Consider the following 21,774-nt stretch of genomic DNA (forward strand, 5'->3'; position numbering starts at 1 on the left):
TCTAACTTTGGTATTTGACCAAAACAAAAGGCCTTATAATAATTGATAATGAAGATATTCTCTCAAAATGAATTTAGCCAGAAATGCTTTAAGGCAATAAATATATATATTTTTTAAAAGAAATGCTTTAAGGCATATGAGGTAAAGTTCCCTTTTGGTAAGCGAGAAAGGTAGGAAGTTAGGCCTCAAGGGTTATTTCAAGGTAAGGACCTTTTGAGAAGCTTGCTGGCTGCTAAACCAAGAAGACCACACTTATTTTTATTTAAACAAAATAAATACATTAATAAAATATCTAGTGAGTGACTTAGAAAAACAGATTTTGTTTTGGTTAATGTAAAGCAAAAACTTTACTTTACCTGCACTGTCCTCCATCTCCAGCCTTCACCACACAGCTTGGCTTGTAGTAGAAATGAAATGTTAAAGGTGCTTCTGTCCTGTCTGCTTTTAACTGTTTGCATCCCTTTACAAAAGCTTCTTTCTCCTAACCTCCCTTTGAGTGGAGACGAAAATTTAAAGAGAAAGTTAAAAGGACTATTCTCCAGTATGACTGGTTTTCACCGCTTTACTGTTTGAAAAGTTAATGAGATTGTTGCTAACATTTTACAAGCCATGCCTACTCAGGTTAGCATGGGGCTTTAAAAAAATGGGTTTTTAAATTGAAACAGACACTTTGTTAGTTAAGGAATCCCACCCAGACAAATTTATCTTCAGTTTCACCCCACAAGCAGCCATTTGAAAACATTGCTTTCTTTCCCTCTCCTAATCACATTACAGCACAAGCCTATAAGTGTCTGCAGGTGGGCTGTATTCTAAGTACCTCAGAAAGCCCCAAGGCTGGAATTTGAATTGCAAAAGGAAGAGGTGTGGTTCTACCCACTTTAGAAGCACCAGTAGGCTGAGGATGGGCAGAAGAGGGAGTAAAATAGATCTTACTTGGCAATGTTAGCAGCAGCAGCAGCAGCAGCAGCAGCACAATGCCTCAGACCTCTACACACACACTCACACAATATTGTCCTACCCTTGTGTCAGATCCTGGGGCATGGAATCTTGGGCATGTACCTAGTTCATCTGAATGGTAACACTTGGGTTACAATGGGTTACACTCAAGCACTATTGTCTTCAAAAAGTTAACTTAAAACCCATTAGCTGTGCTGTGCTTCCACTTACATGTTCCTCAAATTCACAGCAGGCACATACTCAGACACAGGCACATTTACACTTTTTTAAAAAAAGAAAATGAAATATGAAAAACATGTAGAAGCCATATAGTTAAAACATTCTTTTTATTGATTACCACAGGAGAATTTGTAATTGGGTCAATCATGCAGACATTAGATTTACAAAATCTTCCCCCAAGTTCTACTAAACCTTTTCAAATATTTGTTTGAAATGTTTGTAACTCTGAAATGTGTGTGTGTGTGTGTGTGTGTATATATACACACACACACACACACACACACACACACACGTGTGAATTTCAAGGGAAGCTGCTATACAGATCAAAAGGAAAAAAACATGGTCGACCAACACAAAATTAGTCAGAAAAAATATTTATAGTTAAAAAAAACCCACACACCAATTTTGACGTAAGACACACTTCTCTTAATGTATCCCCCTTCTTCATTTTTGCTTTGAAAAACAGCAACAAGCTAAAGTGCCATTTTTCATCAATCAAATAATACTGAGCATGAGATATATAGCTAAAGGTTCTCCAAAAAGACTACTTTTCTAAAAAGAGTCTCAGGATTCAAATTAAGCCAACTATTAAAAATCTGTATAGAAATGATATCAGTCAAATTGTCTTTATGTTAAAACTTTAAGTTACTTTAAGCAACATATTGGCCAGATATTTGAATACGATAAAGTGCAAATTGGACTTCTATTTAAGCAGAGACAGTGGCGTCCCACCATATATTGTTGAATTCCCAGACATAAGAGCTGCGCAACAGGCCAAATATCTCACTAGCACTAGATTAAAGAATGTGTTTATATTATGCTAGATATGTGGAAGACAACCTATGAACAGAATATTTCCAATATTTCATATGATGGGGCATACACATATCTCAGCTGATAAAATAGTGCAATCCTGTTAGTGTCTATTCAGAGGAAAATCCCAATGAGATCAATGAGCTTGCTCTCAAATAAAGGAGCATAGGATTGCAACCCTAAATTCTTAATGGCTGTTAGCTGATGCAGCATAAAATTCTTCCACAGTTCAAGTCTTACCAGAAAAGAGGCCCTTTCTCTTTCTACAAAAATGGCTTCTGCACCCTTATAAATTACCCCCAACCCTCACCTCACCCCCACCCAATAAAAGAAGTACTTGAATTCACACCAGTTTATACAGGCTGTTTTGAAAGAATACAAAAATCAATTAATATTTATTAGCATATCTCTGAATTCCAATTCAGACGAATTATCACTGGAAGACAGAACAGTACTAAATGCCAATTGATCCATTAAAGAGGGAAACAGTTAGTTTTCCTCTATCATTTTTTCCCCTTTCTCCTTGGAAGCATTTTTGAGAAACAATATGCAACATTATCCATTCACAGAAGCGATATTGCACTGAAAGGCTCAAGATTTACTTTAGCTGCTGAAGAATCACCGTGTTCAGAATATCTGATTCTTGTAGTGTCAGGCTTTCATCTGTAAGCTCTTTGTGTGGAAATGTAGTCAGAAGCACAAAGTCAGTGGTGGCAAACAAAGGGCGAGACTGGATAATAAAGTTCCGAATATCTATAATCCTATTGACAAAAGTATAACAATGTAGATTTTAGTCTTTGGATCAATACAATATGCTCTGCACTTTAAAAACAAACCACTCATCAGCTCCGAATACTGCAATAAGCTTCAGATGACAAGTTGTGATAATCTGGAACTAAGATCCAATGTTTCAGTACAGTTAAACAGTTAAGCTTACCTATGGGTATGATTAAATCTTTGTATTAAACGAGTTCCATCTGCTAGCCTAATCTGAATCTTAGTTGTTGGCACAGAGTCATCGATCAGAACCACAGCATCAAGGAAGGATTTTTCTTCTTCCTCTGGGGAAGATGGTGTACTGACAATCTCAGGTGTAAGGCTAAAATTAAGAAACAAGAGAAATAGCTGAAAGACAGTTGAAATGTTAAAGACTTTATCTACAAGCCAACCAGTACCACTGAAGTCAATGGGGCTTACTTGCAAATGAATGTGTCTACAAAGAGAGTGCAAGGGTGCCTTCTAAAAATGCTCTCTTGCCTTCCTCAGTACCTTATACAATTCATCAAAACGTAATTAGTTAAATTTCGTGCTATTGCATTTGTTTAATACAAAGAAAAGGATTTGAACTGGATGTTAAAAACATTTCAGTTGCTTAAGGGACTGGTTATAAGTACAGTGGTGCCTCAGGTTAAGAACTTAATTCGTGCTGGAGGTCTGTTCTTAACCTGAAACTGTTCTTAACCTGAGGTACTATTTTAGCTAATGGGGTCTCCTGTTGCTGCAGTGCCACAATTTCTGTTCTCATCCTGAAGCAAAGTTCTTAACCTGAGGTACTATTTCTGGGTTAGTGGAGTCTGTAACCTGAAGCGTCTGTAACCCGAGGTAACACTGTAAATCTACACTCACAAAATATAAAATAAAATAAGAACATATGTAACTGTCTTATTATGCCAAGTCAGACCGTCTAGCTCAGTACTGTATACACTGATATACAGCTGCTTTCTAGGGTTTCAAACCAGTAGCCTTTGTCAGCAGTACCCTGAGATGCTGAGGATTGAATCAGGGATGTCCTGGATGCAAAGCAGATGCTCTACCACCAGACCCATAGCTAGGTGATCTTGCGCCCCTGGCAGAACCGTCCAAATTGTGCCCCCTAGCTACAGGCAAATTAGCTCTTCTTTGCACCTCTCCACACTTCTAACATAGCATAGTGCTATTGCATATTCTGGACCAGTATATGTAAACTTCCAACAGCCATAAAAAGATGTTCAGACATGCCCTTCTGCAAACAGAAAAAAGCTCTGTCTGTTAATGGAAGAACTACCATTCCAGCAGAGGGAAGGCAATTTTCATCAATTCCCTCTTCAGCTCCAAGAACTACAGTAGTAGTAGTAGTAGGTTACAAACACCTCGGATTACAAACACTTTGGGTTACAAACTCCGCTAACCTGGAAGTAGTACCTCGGGTTAAAAACTTTGACCCAGGATGAGAACAGAAATCGTGCAGTGGCGGCGCGGCGGCAGTGTGAGACCCCATTAGCTAAAGTGGTACCCTAGGTTAAAAACGGTTTCAGGCTAAGAACGGACCTCCGGAATGAATTAAGTTCGTAACCCGACGTACCACTATACTTACAACATAGTTCCAGAGGGTCCCCCAATCCTCTGGAACAGTTTTTCAAGAGGAAGAAGAAACTGACAAAATAAATTCCTAGTCCTTTTCCTCCAGCAGAGTGTCCTTGAAGCAGAACTCTGCTCCAGGGAAATCTAGATCCAACCCAACATCCATAACCTGCCAGCATTCAATAATAAAGGAAACCAGTTTAAAACAGCAGAGCAATTGAAATGTATTTCACTCAGCAATACCAGGCATATAATTACCATTAGCTTGGAGGAAAAAAAGCTCCAAACGAGGGAGAGCCCAATCTTATGCATGTTTACTCAGTCCCACTGAGCATCCTTAGTCTAATTGCTTTTGTAAGGTAACCAAACACAAATGCTAAGATTAACTTAAAAGATGAAAACAAACTGTTGGAATGGGGTGGCAAGTGAGAAGCATATAGTCTGCATAGCATGCGGAAGACCTATAGCAGGGATGGGGCACCTGCAGCCTGTAGGCCAGATGTAGCCAGCAGGGTCTACACTTTCACCCTGCCTCCCCTTCCACTCAGCAATGAATTGCTGTTTGTTGGGCGGGGGAGACCCTTGTGAGGAGACACAAGGAGGAGAGTGTTAAGCCCCCCCCCCCCAACATGGCAGTTAGGCAAAGTAATAATAATAATAATAATAATAATAATAGGTTTCACAGCTGCCAGTGGAAGCTATTTTTCCAGTCTAATTGCTGCATGGGGTAACAAGAGGTGAGAAGGAGGATGTAGTTGGGAAAGAGAGACACGGACATTCAGCTTCTGAAAAACGGTCAAAAACCAGAACTCTTACTTCTGGGTTTTCGGCGTTCGGGAGCCGAAACGTTCCAAAAGGGAGGCGTTTGGGAACTGAGGTTTGAACAGGCTCTGAGCCCTGTTCACTACTGGTATAAAGTCCCCAATAGATTTCTGAGGTAATGTGGTTTCAGCAGCAGGGTGGGGAAGATAATAGAATGGCCTTTGGTATTTTATATTCCAATCATCAACTGTATCAATGGCAAGAATACAAGATAATTGTATTTTTATAAACCAAGGATTTTGAAAAAAATTAACCTTCCAAGTTTCTGGCCTTCTCCACTGAAAGCTTTGAATCTCAATCTAGGCCTTACATATTCCTGCTCCTGGTGGTCTTCCATATCCAGATTAACTTGGCCTCCATGCACCAAACGTTGAAGTTCTGCAGGAATCTCTCTTAACAGCAGAAACAAAAGGGAAAATATCCAATTTAAGCAAGTTTATTGATTTATGCAAGAGCATAAAGAGCAAGTGATAAAACTGAAAAGTATTCAATTTTGTCTGGATCACGTCATTAAAATATGAAATAATGATAACAACAATAGTTCAGATCCACTACGCTCTAATCTTCTCTGTTATCAGCACATACATTCCACAATGCAGATAAAATGGCTTGTTTAAGGTATAATCCTATACACGCTTACCACAGAATAAGAACCAAAGAGACTTAATTTCAGTAGACATGTATAGTATTGTGCTGTTAATCAGGCATACATAAGAAATGCTACAGGCAAAATTATGGCCAGGAAGGGGCAGGGGGAGAAAGGCAAAATTATATGTACTTCACTTGCTACATGTTGCAGCCACAGACTGAAAATAAAAGACTGTCTAGAAGAGTCATCACAATGTTACAGGGCTGGGTATTCATATCCTATTCAGTGGCTGAGGATGATACAGCTTCTAATAAGAGAAAATCCTTTTTGGTACATTTTTAATACAAAAACCCCTCTATCAAAACCAACCCTTTCCATAAAGCAACATATATAATAAACACGCTTCCTCACGTGTCGTTTATGGGATATATGGACTTTCCTGGTAATTGTGATCTATTCCTTTGATCTGGAAACAGCTTGTTTTGGGTGCCAGCTGGTTGCAAATTACCATCCCTTCCCTAAATATTTATGCTTTCTTTATCAAAATGGTCTAGTGCTCCAAATGCTAAACCCTCTGATCCTGAGACCAATCTCTCACTCTTAAAAAAATAAAACTCTTCTTCAAGCAGTTCAGCTGGAGATTTGGGGAGGGAATTGCTCCCAGTTCAAGATGTAAACAGCCAAACAGAAACACTTCACCAGAAGAGCTGGTTGTGCCAATACCTCTACAGGGTGAGGACGCCATGTTGCCTTCCTCAGACCTAGTGCAGGAATGGGGAACTTTTTACAGCCTGAGGGCTTCATTGCCTCATGGGCAACCTTGAAGGAGCTGCATCCCAGTTGTGGGTGAGGCTGGAAAAAAGAGATGCAGCTCTCACCTTTGCAGAGTAGGCTATATTGCAGCTGAGAGGCTTATCTCTTTATCCAGGTAAGCAGGATGCATTATCATAGTTCAAGGCTACATTTCAACCAGGAGAAAGCACTTGAGGAGGGTGAGGAATGGGGCTGGTATGGGACACGGCCTGGGGATGGAGACAGAGGCCTGCAGGGCCATGTTCAGCCCCTGGGCTTGAGGTTTCCCAACCTCTGCCCTATTGGACCCACAGCCTCCTACGCTCCATCGGAGTAAATTACTACTAAAGCAAACTAGGCCACTATAAATTAAGATGCTCCTCTCTTCAAAGGCAGACAAAATAGAAGTTGCAGCTCTATTTGAGACTTGGTTGCTGAAACAATATCTGAGGTCAGGTCTTATGATCTAGCCTGATTCCTGCATGGATTTGTCTAGGGTACAACTGAAGCCTTGCCTAGGTACTGCTAAGGCCATCACTTAAAACAGAAGACCTTGTGGAAAAGGGAGTGTTCCAAACCAAGCAGCATCTCTTTAATTGACTCTAGGACTTCTACTTAGCTACTGAGGCTTCTTGGATTTCCTCTCCAGCTGCAGTTTCTTCTACTGCACTGGAAGCAATGTATTCCTATAGTCACAAATACCATAAACTTACCCTCTTTTAACAGACTCAAGAAACTCTGCATTCACTGGATCCGTGTATGATCTCAGCTCTCCATCATCTAAACTAAAACCGTTCCTCCACAGTTTAAGTAAAATTTGAACCTATGAATAAATCAGATGTACTTTGAAAATGTAAAAAAGTAACACCAGGTGTTTGATTATTATATTCATCTTGGTTTGTTTTCCAGTATTATAATATTAAACATTCTATTCAGCTATATAGTCATACCTCGAGTTGAATGTGCTTCGGGTTGAGCGCGTTCGAGTTGTGCTCCACGGCACCCTGGAAGTAACGGAGTGCATTACTTCCGGGTTTCGCCGCTCGCACATGCGCAGACGCTCAAAATGACAACATGCGCATGCGCGGAAGCGGCGAAATGCGACCCATGCACACGCAGACGCGCCGTCGCGTCTTGCGTTCCGTTCGGGATGCGAACGGGGCTCCGGAATGGATCCCGTTCGCATCCCAAGGTACCACTGTAATAATAATATTGTTGGGTGGCTTCCAACAAAATATTAAAATATAATAGTCCATCAAACACTAAAAGCTTCCCTAAACGGGGCTGCCTTCAAAGAGTAGACCCATTAAAAGTAATGGACCCAAGTGAGTTATGTCCATTAATTTCAATGCATCTACTATGCATACTATGTGTAGAACTAGGATACAACCCATAGTCTAAAAGGAATGTGTTGCACTTGCCTATAAATTTATGCCATCAGAATGTAATCAAAGACACATTAGCTCTAACTCAGTGTCCAGAAGAGCTCTGCTGTGCCTCTGTAGCTCTTTATGAGCAAGGACTGAGTCACTCTCTTCACTGCAGGGGAATTGTCAAATGAAACTTATGGTTCTATAAAATTATCTAGGTATATATTGATGATATAAGGAACAAGCTATTAGGATTTTTACTTGCAGTTGGGTATGTCATATGTTACGCAGACAGGATTCCTAAAGTTAATTATCTCTTGCATGTAACAGGAAATTATGTTCATCGTATTTATACTTACATCTTGTCCAAACTGATTTTCTCCATAGATATATTCAGAGCGCTTCATAGTTGACTTCCCCAGTCTGTATCCACCACCAGAAAATGACTAATAAAATATTTAAAATACAGGTCTGAGTTACAGAACTGCAGTAACTACTTACATTTATTTTAAACCAACTGACTACTAGTAATTTTAAGAGATCACTATTTAGTTAAGTAAATACTTTGTAAAATATTCACTCTGCAGCTTAGAAAGAAAGTTTTCACGCGGTGGGGGGAGATCTGGCAAAAGTCAGTGACAACAGGATTAATCTTCACACAATTAAGTAATAAGCAACTCAAAACAATATTTTTATAGATAGTAACACTCTTCTCTTCTGGTGAGCAGAAAGTAATTTCCTATAGCACACAGAAGAACTCAAGCATGCCAAATGATTTTGTTTTGATCAACCAGTAAAACAGGATCTGAAAGCATAGTTTGAAGTGGGATTGCAAAGTATTCTCTGGAATGCTCAAATTGAAAAGCAAACCAGTGTCCCAGTTGTTACTCCACCTCCAGAAGTTCCTGTTCCACAGAGATAGGAGTAGATTTAAGAAGTGCTCAGCAGACAGAAAAACAAAAAGCAGACAAGCAGCTCTAAACTATGGCTTGTTTGTTGGGAATCTGGAAATTAATAATTCATAGAAGAGCAGAATTGGAAGAGGACCTGAGGATCATCAAGTCCAACCCCGCTGCAATGCAGGAGTAGGCAGCTAGCCCGTAAGGTAAAGGTAAAGGTACCCCTGCCCGTATGGGCCAGTCTTGCCAGACTCTGGGGTTGGTGCGCCCATCTCACTCAAGAGGCCGGGGGCCAGCGCTGTCCGGAGACACTTCCGGGTCACGTGGCCAGCGTGACATCGCTGCTCTGGCCAGAGCCAGAGCCGCACACGGAAACGCCGTTTACCTTCCCGCTGGTAAGCGGTCCCTATTTATCTATTTGCACCCAGGGGTGCTTTCAAACTGCTAGGTTGGCAGGCGCTGGGACCGAACGACGGGAGCGCACCCTGCCGCAGGGATTCGAACCACCAACCTTTCGATCGGCAAGCCCAAGGCGCTGAGGCTTTTACCCACAGCGCCACCTGCGTCCCCTAGCTAGCCCGTAGGGGGGATTAAATCTGCAACCTGGTTTGAGTTCTAAATAATGGTTAGCATATAGTATGGGCTGGTGCAATGGCTCAAATCAGACAAAGTATGAAAAGCAGTTGTCAGGGACATGTGCCAGCGCACACTGTTTGAACATGAACCTGGGGGTGGTCACCATCTACTATATCCAGTGGCTTTCATTTTGTTCAATGTAATGAAATGGATAGTAGTTGCTAAAGTGATATTTACCATATCATGTGGACTAGTTTAGACTTTGTGTTCAATTGTAGGCAGTGTTTCCATACTGTTTTCAGTACAAAAGATACTGTAGCCGCACCTTTTCTTTTCACACGACCCTCTCCCATAACTTCCCAACCTGGGAAACTAGCATCTAGTGTTAATTGCTGTCAATTCCTGTCTGGCAGAAAAGCTATCTAAAGCAGGCAAATATTATGAATTGGAGTACACTTTACCCACTGCCTCTCTAAATTCAGCTCATGTTTTGTAATGAAAGTAATTAAAAATAATTTTAGAAAAGGAATCAAGTGCTATACTTGTTAAATAAAAGCACTTTTGCATTAAAACAATTGTTTTCCCATAAAAAAACGATTGCATGTACTTACTTTAGCTTTATGACAATCCCCCGATGCTCTTGATACTTCATCTAATGGGACTGCCCCATGTTCTTTTGCTTCTTTGAAAAGTTCAGCGACAATTTTACTGGATGCTATATTATTGGATGAGGCAACAACACTGAGCCCTCTGTATTCTGAATCACCTGAATAAAATCTTTTTTTTAAAAAAAGAAAGAAAGCATACAGCATTTGTTGGTCATAAGTATTAAGAAATTTTCCAACAGAAGTACATTAGTTTGTGCAGTGCTAGAAACAGCACTCTGTTTCAGATGGGAAAGTGGCTTAGGCTGTCCCTGCTTTCAACTGTAAGCTCTCTAAGTCGGGAACTTCCTTTGGGAGAAAGGGCAAGATAGACATTTAATAACTTCAACAAGTAAATATAGTTTTTAATTTAGAAATTATGTTTTTATTTTTACGTACAATATCTAATCCGTGAAGCTTTTTAATGCCTTATATTGGAATTATTTTCACTTCATGTTGGAATCAATATTTTTGGAAGAATCTTACCAGGTAATGTTAGGAAAAAATATTATTCTGGTTAATATCTTCATTTTAACAAAAGCCACCCTCCCTATTAAATAGCCATACTATTTAATTTCCTGACTTTTTCATATTCTGATTAGAACCACATTACAGCTTATGTGCTGTTAAAAATTGAGAGAGTTTTGACACAGTCAGGAACTCCAAATTTATCTGTACTTCTTTAAGATGTCCAGATATTAATAAAAACAATAGGGTGCATTCAATATGCCTTTGAATCTGAGTTGCTGGGGACCACAAGTGGGAGAGGGCTATTGTGGGTTCTACTTCTGGGATTGTAACAGGCAGATATCTGCCTGGCCACTGTGGAAACAGAATGCTGCATTGGATACATCTTTGCTGTGATTCAGCAGGACTACTCCACACAACCCTGGCACAAATAGAAGGGAGCTTCACACAAGGGAATTCCCTGAACCCCATCCGTCCTCAAAGTTTTCTGAAGACCAGAAGATCCTCAGCAACACTAAGTGATTGGGCACAGGTTGCTGCTGAAGAACTGGAGAAATCTGACAGCAGGCAAAAATCACGACTGGGTGTTTGCACCTGTGTCAGGTTCCAAGATGCAATTGAGATATCATTTATGGCCCACAGACATGCTCTTGAAAAAACTTCCCCAGGGACGAAGAGACGAAACCACACAAAAACAAAACACTGAAGAAAGGTGAAAAATTAGACCAATAATTCCATACTTTGATTTTATACCTCCAACATGTATGATGTGCATCTTATATTGGATGTTGGTTTAAGGAAGCATATTTTAGAAATAAAAACTGAGTGTATAACCTATTCTACCTGCTGCCTTACGGGGCATCTTCAGAGGAAGAAAAGGCTAAGGAGTAAACTCTAAAAAAAATTGGAATGGAGTTCCTAAGACAGTTGGATGGCATCTTGTACGCCTCCTTCTAGCAAGCCCTACAGTCAAGCTGGTGCCAAATGTATTGCTCTGCTTTCCTTTGGACCACATTAGTGAGGCTGAGAGGGCAGCCCTGGCTCTCCATACATACTGCCCAGGCTTGCTAACTCAGCAAAAACAATGCAAGAGGCAGCAGTTACAAGTTACCAGTCTCTGCAGCCACAGCGGGCACTGCGATTCTCCAGTGATTTGATTTCACCCCTGGACGAGAACTCCATTGTCTTTCAACACAGACAGATGCCAGCAACCACCTACCCTGTCACTATTTCCTACTAACAAAAAAGCATCATCGTTTAGAATCAAAGGAGTTGGAAGGGTGTATTGCAGGGCACCCAGTCAAACTTAAGAGTAACGACTCCATGATGAAAGGTTACAGCATTTGGGACTTTTGTTTTGTTTTCAAGAAAAATAGTCAAATAAGCCGGGAGTGGGTGGGCATAAAATTGTGCATGATTTATGAAAACCCAGCCGTTCAATGAAGCTGAATGCTGGAAGACTCAGGATAGACAAAAGACAGTACTTTTTCCACACAGCACAGTTAAACTGTGGAATTCACTCAAACAAGAGGTAGTGATGGCTGCCAACTTAGATGATTTTAGAAGAGGATTAAACTCATTTGTGAAGACCCTCAAAGCCATTATACCTCCACTGTCTCTTCTCATGTTAGCTTATGATATTAACCCCATGTTCAATGTGAGAGGATCCACATTGAGGATGACAACTACAGTGGTACCTCGGGTTAAGTACTTAATTTGTTCCGGAGGTCCGTACTTAACCTGAAACTGTTCTTAACCTGAAGCACCACTTAAGCTAATGGGGCCTCCCACTGCTGCCACGCCGCCGGAGCACGATTTCTGTTCTCATCCTGAAGCAAAGTTCTTAACCTGAAGCACTATTTCTGGGTTAGCGGAGTCTGTAACCTGAAGCGTATGTAACCCGAGGTACCACTGTATTATTACAGCTGGGGATGATGACAACAATAATAAAAAGACAAGAAAAGTTCAAGAGGAAAAGGAACATAAAAATTTAAACACACTATTTATGAATATTATAAATCAATTAAATGATTATTTTATTGTACCTTTTGTTATCCTTGCCATCACTCATACTTCTTTCTGGTTTTCGCAAGCTTCTGAAGAAGTCAGCCAAGAAATATTCATTTAAACTTCCATTAATTTTACACCACCAATCTTAATTTTTTTTAATTGAAAATAAATTTGTGATATCCAACCTCTGTAGAGTTCATAGGTTGTGACAGTCAAATCTAAGTTAGAAGACTCTTGCTATAATAAAGAAATAGCAAGCAAATGCTGTACAAGAACCAGTCTACAACAAATTTTATATTATAATCACCTTGCCCCAGTGTTGCTCATCAACTTGCATGCATTTCAGTAGAGCTTATGAAGAAGGTTCTCCATGGCCCTTTGGTTCCCTGATGAAAGACAGCAACTCACACTGCAATCCAATGCACATTTTCTTGGAAGAAAGTACCACTGTGCACAATGGAATTTACTCCCATACAAGTGTACATAGGATTGCGTCTTCAGGGATTTAGGAAGAGACTCCTTTACATTTTTAAAATGCTTGCTTAATATTTGCATTTTTGAAATGCACACTTATAGGAACTATCACAGTTAATTTGAACTGTTTGACAGTGTCATATAAAAATAATAAAAGCCCTTATTTACCTTTGCACTGGTAATCTCGGATGACTGCTCACTGTAGCTGCTGGTTTCTCAGAATGAGACGGTTGTCTTTTCATTTCATCTTCATACAATCCAGCCAATGCCAGCTATACCAAACACCAGATGCTTTAGTCAATGTCTACAGACCCAAAAAACTAACTACATGTATTCTACATGTAGTTCTCTTTTAAAAGAGAGGTGACTAATTCATACCGGTCAAATATGCAGATCATTGGGCAGGCATGGTTATGAGAACTATTTTTTAAAAAATAACCTTTTTCCCAATCACATGCTGAAAGAACAGCTGTTTGCCAAGTAAAAATTACTAATGTCACAAAAGAGCAACACTTGATAGCACAACAATTAATAACATTTCTTCATGACAGCTATAAATCCTTTCCTTATATGACTTTCAGAATCAAACAAAAGTATATTTTACTTTCAGAATAAAACAGTATAGTAAGGATAATGTAATAAGTGAACAAGAAGCATGTGCTTAGACACAATGATCTAGCTCACATATTACATAAAACCATTTTTAATTTAATATAAATGAAAGAGAAGCATGTTGGTGCATGGTGCTTCTTCTAACTCCTGCTGACCACAAGTGTGGTGCTGTCTAACATTGGGCTTATGGTTTGTTTTCAGCATAGTTTGTTTTAAACTATGGTTTAACATGACAAGCAAATTAGGCCAACTTCTACTGACTTCTAGACCAGGAACTGGGAACTACAGCTCTCATCTTCCATGACCATTGGCTATGCTGGGTGGGGCCAATGGTCCAGCAATATCTGAGGGCCACAGGTTTCATTTCTTGCTGTAGACACAGTGGAAGTTAATGATATGTCTAAGCAATTATTCTAGAATATATACTGAAGTCCAAGCAAGAGGCAGAAATATAATGAGATTTGCTATATAGAATCATAAAATTGTAGTTGGGAGGGACCACAAGGGTAATCTAGTCCAACCCCCTGCAATGCAGGAATCTTTCACCTAATGTGGGGCTCGAAGCCACAACCCTGAGATTAAGAGCCTCATGTTCTACTGACTGAGCTATCCCAGCTCTCACGAACTAGGCAATTATCAAAATACTTTTTGATTTAAAGCCTATGAAGATTATAAAAGTACACAGATATGTCCCTGCTGTGTTTTTGCATGTGTATTTTTTGCCCTCCCTGTTGTTTTCAATGAATGGTGGATGTGGGTTTGCACTTGGCAAAGATGTGAAAGTAAAAAAGCTGCATGTAATTTACATAATAGATCTTATTAATATCAATACAAGTGGCCCAAAGAATAAGAAGCAAAAATTAAACAAAGAAAAATGTTGCTATATGGTTTGTTTCTACACTGAAAACCTAAAGTATTGTAGTTTAATTTTGTTTCCCCGAGTATTGATATTTCACTGCAATGTATTTTTAAAATATGGATTAGAAACAACAAACATTTCTATGAAGAGGGCCAGATGCCGTTTCAATGACAAGCTGCTTCAGGGCGAGGGCACAAAATTTTGGGCAAGAACATGTTTTTCATAAACATTTTATTTAATGCTACATAGAACTGTGAAGCCACAAATAACACATCACAGTTTGAGACTTTAGATAAGAGATTCTGACATCAACAGGCAACTCTATATGGCTACCTTGATTTATTTCGGAAAATCGTTCCTGGAGTTTGACCTGGTGTGCAAAAAAAGCACAAACTTGAATTGCTGAGGCAAATATCCGCAGCCAAAACCAGATGCACTCTCTTACCGGGGAGCAAGCGACGCTTACTTTTGAAAAGGTATGCAGAGGATTGCACTGTCAGAGCAGTTTCCCCATGCGATTTCATTTCACTAGGGTGTGATGAGGAAACGACATTTCCAGCTCTTAACCTATATTTAACAGCCCCCCCCCCCCCGGTACAACCCGTGTTTGGCAACACGGCGAGCTCGGCGGAGGTTTTACCTTAGGAAAAGAAGGTGCGGGGACAGCACACGGCGGCTGCCAAGAAATAATGCCTGCTTGCTATAAACTCTCCCAGAAAGCGACAGCTCCCAGCTTGCTCTCTTACACAACCCTGGCTGGCCATTCTGGAGCACCTCCACCGTCGGTTTTCGAAGCGGAGCGACTCCCAGGAAGGGGAGGCGACACCGACGGCTCTCTCACCCTCCCCGTACCTGCAGGTCCCTGACGGTAGGGGGCCGCCCGCTTCCACGGGGCCCTTTCTCCCGCCGCATCCCGCTCGTGCCGGGTCCCGTATCCTCGTCCTCTGCCTTCTCTTGCTGCTGCTGCGGCTCCTGCTCGGCGCTCGCCCCGCCGTCCGCCATCTTCAGCGGCCAAGAAGTCTCTCCCAGGAGCCCGAGCTCTGACGGAGAGGCTCGGGGAGCTGGGCGGGACCATGGAGGAGCACTTCCGGCAGCGCGTGTAGCTATGGCAACGAGATCTCAGGAGCTGGACCACTTCTTCGGGCGCCCCTCGCTAAGCCTCGAACTCTGGCCCCATTCCGTTCCGTGCGCGCGTGCGCAGTCTGCGTTCGTTGCCCCGTCCCTCTCCATCGGGTCAGGTGGTGCCAAAAAAAAAAAAAAAAAAGGGTGCAGCGGCCAATCTTGCTTCCGGTTAATAAATGATAATGATTATTCTTTCGCCCCATAACCTCGATCTACGAAAGTGGCACTGCTGCAGGTGCCACAGAATATTCGTTCTGCACTTGTAAGAAATTGATCTTTTAGTGTGACGGCGCCCACGCTTTAGAACTCCCTTGACTATTGACGTCCGGCAGGTGTCGTCACTGTATTCGGTGCCTGCTGAAAAGATTTTTGTTTAGGCAAGTCTATTCAGACGTACAGAATGTTGGCAGGTGCTATAAACTGGTTTTTAGCTGATCGTTGATTTTAATTATTTTTGCAAATGTTTTATATTGTTATTTTAAACTGTTTTTGTTGATTTGTTTTTTGTTTTTGTAAATTGCTATCATTTCTCTCCAATACAATATCTTGCATCTATCTTTTTAAACCCTTTTTACAGAGAAACAGTTTGCCACTAGGTGGTGCTGAAATAGCACTTAAATGGCTGAAGGTGTTGACCCATTTTACTTTTTTCTTTACCACGTTTGTTTTTCCAATGGCTCACTGAAAATAAGAACACATATTTGCCAAATCAAATTCTTGGTGGTTCAATACCAGAAGGCTGCTTCAGAATTATACACCATGTTGGTTCTGGTCTGTTTGTACTATAGATGTTGTTAGTACTCATTGAATAATTTCAGATAGGCACCCAACAGGTTATGGAGGCTTCCGTTCCTAAAATAAATTGATATTTTACTGCTATCTTGGACTGCAAGGGACACGTTACAAAGGGGAAAGGGTGTGTTTCACAAAGAGGCGTTTAACTATTGGGACAGAGAAATCCAGAGGAAATTGGTCCAAAATAGTGGATCCTGTATTGCAAATAACTGATAGCTGATTTCCCATAAGTCTTTGCTGATACTACTAGCATGGGGACACTTTTCAGACATAAGAAGAGTTCTGTGTTTTATTTCATTGTTGCAGAAGTGTATCCCATTTCAAATGAGATAAGCTGTCGACCTTTGCCAGACACTAATTCCTTGAGAGGACCTTCTCTGGAAAGACTGTAGACATAAACTTAATTAGGTCTAGCAGTTTTGTCAGAAAACGAAACTTCTGCCCTTTTGTAATAGTAAATCACCATCACAATAATACATCTTTGTTTTGCAGCTTGGTCATGAAAGTGTCCCATTATATCTTAAGCTAATATTTCCCACGGTTTGTTGGAATTAATGGAAGTTTATCACATAAGGCACAGTACAGTTCCTGATTATTTCCTCAACGATTTTGTTCATCCCTGGCTACCAGATGCTTTGATTATTTCATCTTTTAGTTAGACATGCCTATGTGATCCCCAATGGCCACATTAATTAATCTTGCTTGTGGAGATGTTGGAAACACTCAATTCTCAATTTTTCAAATCTCACTGAGGAGGCACAATTCACTTGCTACTTGCCCGTATGTTTGCAGAGGTCTAGATAGCTTCTTTTTGCATTATTTTCTTTTGCTTATATAAGATCAATAGGCTCTTGGTCAGCACTCAGGGCTACTTTCCATTCTGAAGGTATACTCGCCCCTTGGGTGGATGAGGCTATTGTTTAATTACCAATGCTTCATCCGCATCTTATTTGATGTCCTCTTGGCTTAAAATCAGAACACAGGATAAGCAATCTGCAGTGGTATTCCAAATGTTTGGGAGATGATCAGTTTGGAAATAGAAGTCCCTAAGTCTGATGATCTGCTTACCTATTCTTGAGGTTGCTTGACTTGAACTATGTGTGATAAATATTAACCTTATATCACAAGAAAGTCCTGAAGTGTTACATTGCCCAGAAGCATGTTAGAGCCTCTTTTTCGATGACAGAACATGTTCTTTTTGATGCATTAAGCACACTGGAGGCAAACGCAGCCGTAACTTACCTGCCTCCTTTCATTTGCATCAAAATAACACCCAAACCATAGTGGGAAGCAACTGTGGTTACAATTGTTTGTCTGCTAGTATCAAAACAATCAAGAGCAGGGAATGGGTTAGATGAAGAATGAACACAGTAGAAAAAGAGAGTATGCAACGGTCTTATTCACAGCAACAACCCTGGGAAGAGGCAATCTGCACAACTCTGTTTGCTTATTAAACTACTCCTCATTCTTTTACAGGAAAATTGCCTTTTGAATCGCTTAAAGGACATTAAGTGAACACCAAATTTACCTAGAGGCAGAAACTCACAAAACTCTTCATGTCATCTACCCCTAAGAATGCCAAGATTTGTGATTGGGTTCAAGTGAAATATGAACTCTATGTGGAATATTACAAAGGTGCTAAATAGCAAATATTTCAGACTGAGGACTCTGTTACTTAGAGCTTACCCAATAGGGTTGGGAAAAGATGTTCCAGACACTTCAGGCCGAAATGAACAATTCAAAACTGTGAAGGCTCCTTTATAGCAGATGATGCCCATAAATGGACCATGCTAAAACTAAGCTGGGGTGGTGAACATTTCTTGACATAAGGGCTGAATTTACACTTGGGCAATTTCATGACCAGTGAGGGCAGTTCACATCCCCACCAGTGTGCTGAGCTGTTCTTCTTTCTTTTTTCTTCTTTCCACCACTGCCAAAATTGGTGGGATCTTGAGGGCTCTGTCATGACATAGCATCATTCCCAGGGATATTCTTTAGGTCGGGGGAGATGTCTGGCCCCATTGGCTAAATGTACCTGCCCTCCGTTCCTCCAGAGCCAGCTGCAAAGTCTGCACACACACACACACACACACACACACACACACACACGGACAAACAGGCACACAGGCTTGAGAAGAAACAGTGGGGTTCTTAAGGATTGGTATGTTAAGGATTGTGAGTTTTATGGGTCACTTATCTGGTCAGTCATGTGAAACTCAAGGTCATATGCTCAGCGGTGGGTAATATATCTCCTGCCTCTGAGCTCAGTTTATCAGTCAGTTTTTTTCTTTCTGTTTTCCTGTTCTTTGCTTCTGTAACCAGACATGCTATTAGTACCTGAAGTTTGTGAACCTTCCTAGGGATCCAGTAAGACCTGTACACTTTTAAACCTCAGTAAACTGTTACTGAAGAATTCTGCCGCCTGTGTGTGTTTTACTTTGGAACTCTGCATGGCAAATGGACCAGATGCATCAGCTACTCTGCTACTTTCTTTCCATGCACTAAGGTTGTTGCATTCAGGCGTGTAAACTGTGTGTGTGTGACTGGATTTTGCACCAGCCCTGTCATGGCATTAGTGGCAACAATGTCACACTCCTGGTCTAAGTTCAGTTTGGAATCTGTTACACACTCTAGAATAGGGGTGGCGAATCCTTTTCAGCTTGCAGTGGCATAGCAACCCCCGCTAGCGCCTGGGGCAGACCAGATTTTTTTAAGTGGAGCCACCAAACTTGTGCTATTTTTAGCAGAGCTGCCAAAACTTCTGTAGCTGATGTTTTGAGGGACGGGCAGTGGCTCTACCCCTTGCAGCGCCCAAGATGCCCAGCAACTGCCATGCTGCCCTACAACCCCCCATACAACCATGAAATCCCCCCTGGTGCCCAGTGTGCCATGCCCCCATCTGCCCCTACTTTCTATCCCTATTTTATAAATGCACATTTGGCTCTTCCTTTGTATAATAATAATAATAATAATAATAATAATAATAATAATAATAATAATAATAATTTCTTACTTATACCCTGCCCATCTGGCCTGGCCTCCTCAGCCACTCTGGGCGGCTTCCAACAGGATATTAAAAACACAATAAAAAAATCAAACATTAAAAAGCTCCCTAAACAGGGCTGCCTTCAGATGTCTTCTAAAAGTCAGATAGTTGTTTATTTCCTTGACATCTGGTGGGAGGACATTCCACAGGGTGGGTGCCACTGCCAAGAAAGCCCTCTGCCTGGTATGTAATGGGAATAAAATCAGAACCGTATCTATCTAGCCTAGATTTTGTTTTGTTGGTTTCAATTGTCATGATTGTTTTTAATTACAATATGATACAGCTAATTTCCCCCCATATCTGTACATTTCTACCCAATTTGCATAATTTGTAAATTTCATGAGTTAAAATTTGTCCTTAAAATCTGAAATGACTTAATTCAAGATGGCAAAAATACAACTGATCAATCCGAGATCGAGAGGTTTCTGTGCCCCTGGCAAAATTGTTTAAATCTTAAAACAGAATGAAAATGTACTCCACCATGGTCTAGGGTTGCTAAACAAAGCTAAAATTTGATCTGAACATCTTATGCAAAGCTGTATTATAAGGCTGAATAAATTAGGCAGGTCAGACTTCATTCATTATGTTTGTGTACATGTGAGGTTTAAAGGGTGAAAGTAAAGTCTTCAGATGTAATAATATAATTTAAACAAGTCAGCATCTATGTCATCATTCTCAGTTTGCATTAGAGCAAAATCGTCCTTGATAAAAGGAGTGGTGAGCCTGCTTGTGAGAATCATCAGAAATCGCAAAGAAAGGAATATATGACTACAACAAGCTGAGAAATAAAATAATAAAGGACTATCCGGATTGAACTGGATAGAACTGATTAATTAATGCAGTAAAATAAGTGATGCCTGGACTTATCCGGAATTTTGGACTCGTGCGGAGCTTGATATATGGGTACCTTCAAAAATTTAAAATTTGTCTGTATAATTTGGAACCAATGTGATTTGAATAATGTGATGTGATTGGCCTGGTAATAAAAAATATTTTAAAAAATAAATAAAATAAAAGGAGTGGTGGGGACTCAACTATGCCAAACTTGTATTTGGTCATGATTAAGTAAAACAAGTCTCAGAGTAGAGCCCTGAATGGGGTTGGGATATATTCATGAGCTATTCAGTGGGCTCACATTAACATGTGCAGTGCTGAATCACCCAATCAAAGAAACCTTTTTATGGGAACCAATAGAACAAGGGATTTACTGTGATAGTTGGAATCTATAACCTACTCATCTAGGTTATTTGAATTTTGTACAATCCTTTAGTAACACCGAAGACCTTTCTCTCTCTCTCTGGCTCTAGAAATTGAACCATCATTCAAAAAGTATGACTCTGATCAGCTCAGCACTGTCAGAAATTCATTTCTGAGTGTTAATGCTTTGGATTTCATGTGGGAGAAAACCATTTCTTAACAAGAATATTTTATGTTAAAATTGATATATCTACTGCCAAACGTGTCTCTGATCAGGACTCATTATTTCATATTCACACAAATGTAGTATCATTTTTTCAATCAGGGAGCTATTAAACAATAAAATACAAATGCCTGACCATTTATATTCATTGCACACCATCCTAGTAGCTACATCACCATAGTTTCTGAACACCAGAAATTTATCAATAAGCATTGTGAGATATGAACCTAGTGATGATGATGATGGTGGTGATTTTATTTATACCCTGCTCACCTATCTGGGTTTCCCCTGGCATTCTGGGTGGCTTCCAGCATATATAAAAACATAAGTCATATTCTATTGATCCAAAGATGTGACCTGAATAAGTGAGATACAGAGAAGATACTACCAATCTTTTAAAACAGGGAACTCAGGTTTAAGGCATTTTTAGTCCTGTTGAAGGAGGAGGAATAGGGGAGGGAGGGAGGACTGCATAGACAGCATGCAAATTCAGAAAGCAAGGCAATAAAATAGATTTGAACACAGCTGAGCGTGTGCTTATCTCCAAAGTAATACATTTGATACTGAGACAGCTTCTGAACTAAATAATGCAATCAATTACAAAGCAATCTATTGTGGCCTTGGTGTGAACCTTGGAAGTTTGCATTAGGATTCAATTTGGAAGTTGAGGTTTTCTGTACAGAAAGTAAAGTTTTCTAGACCAGTGGGCAGGGACATGTAAATTAAGTAGAATCACTTTGGATTGATGTGTCTGTGGTGGTTTAATAGAATCAAATGGGTATAAATCTTGTTTGGGTGGAAAGAAGCCGTTAGTTGTTTTAATCAGACAAAATCACCAAATAAAGAGGTACATTTGGACCTTTGTGGGAAAATTAACTTATTCATAAAGGAGAGAATTAATAGTTTTGTTTAAATCACCACAGGTTTGACTTGCTCAACCAAGCCAC

The 21,774-nt window shown here is 40.3% G+C and overlaps 1 protein-coding gene across 3 annotated transcripts; it reads right to left on the reverse strand.

Moving 5' to 3' along the window:
• Positions 1-1,264: 1,264 nt before the first annotated feature.
• On the reverse strand, positions 1,265-15,710 carry UBXN2B (UBX domain protein 2B). 3 transcript variants are annotated; one of them, XM_083748801.1, is made up of 10 exons: positions 15,297-15,710; positions 13,142-13,245; positions 12,535-12,585; positions 9,989-10,154; positions 8,262-8,348; positions 7,246-7,355; positions 5,406-5,543; positions 2,927-3,088; positions 1,457-2,750; positions 1,265-1,399 (listed from the first exon to the last, which is right to left on the reverse strand). In XM_083748801.1, exons 1-9 carry the CDS (start codon positions 15,444-15,446, stop codon positions 2,588-2,590), a joined length of 1,131 nt encoding a protein of 376 aa, XP_083604927.1. In that variant the 5' UTR covers positions 15,447-15,710; the 3' UTR covers positions 1,265-1,399; positions 1,457-2,587. The 3 variants fall into 3 exon arrangements, with proteins under 3 accessions (XP_083604927.1, XP_083604929.1, XP_083604928.1); XM_083748803.1 differs by having other exon boundaries at positions 15,368-15,703; XM_083748802.1 differs by lacking the exon at positions 12,535-12,585 and having other exon boundaries at positions 15,297-15,691.
• Between the last annotated feature and the right edge of the window lie 6,064 nt (positions 15,711-21,774).

This window comes from Podarcis gaigeae (assembly GCF_964106915.1).
Source record: "Podarcis gaigeae genome assembly, chromosome: 7".
NCBI classification, from domain to species: domain Eukaryota; kingdom Metazoa; phylum Chordata; class Lepidosauria; order Squamata; family Lacertidae; genus Podarcis; species Podarcis gaigeae.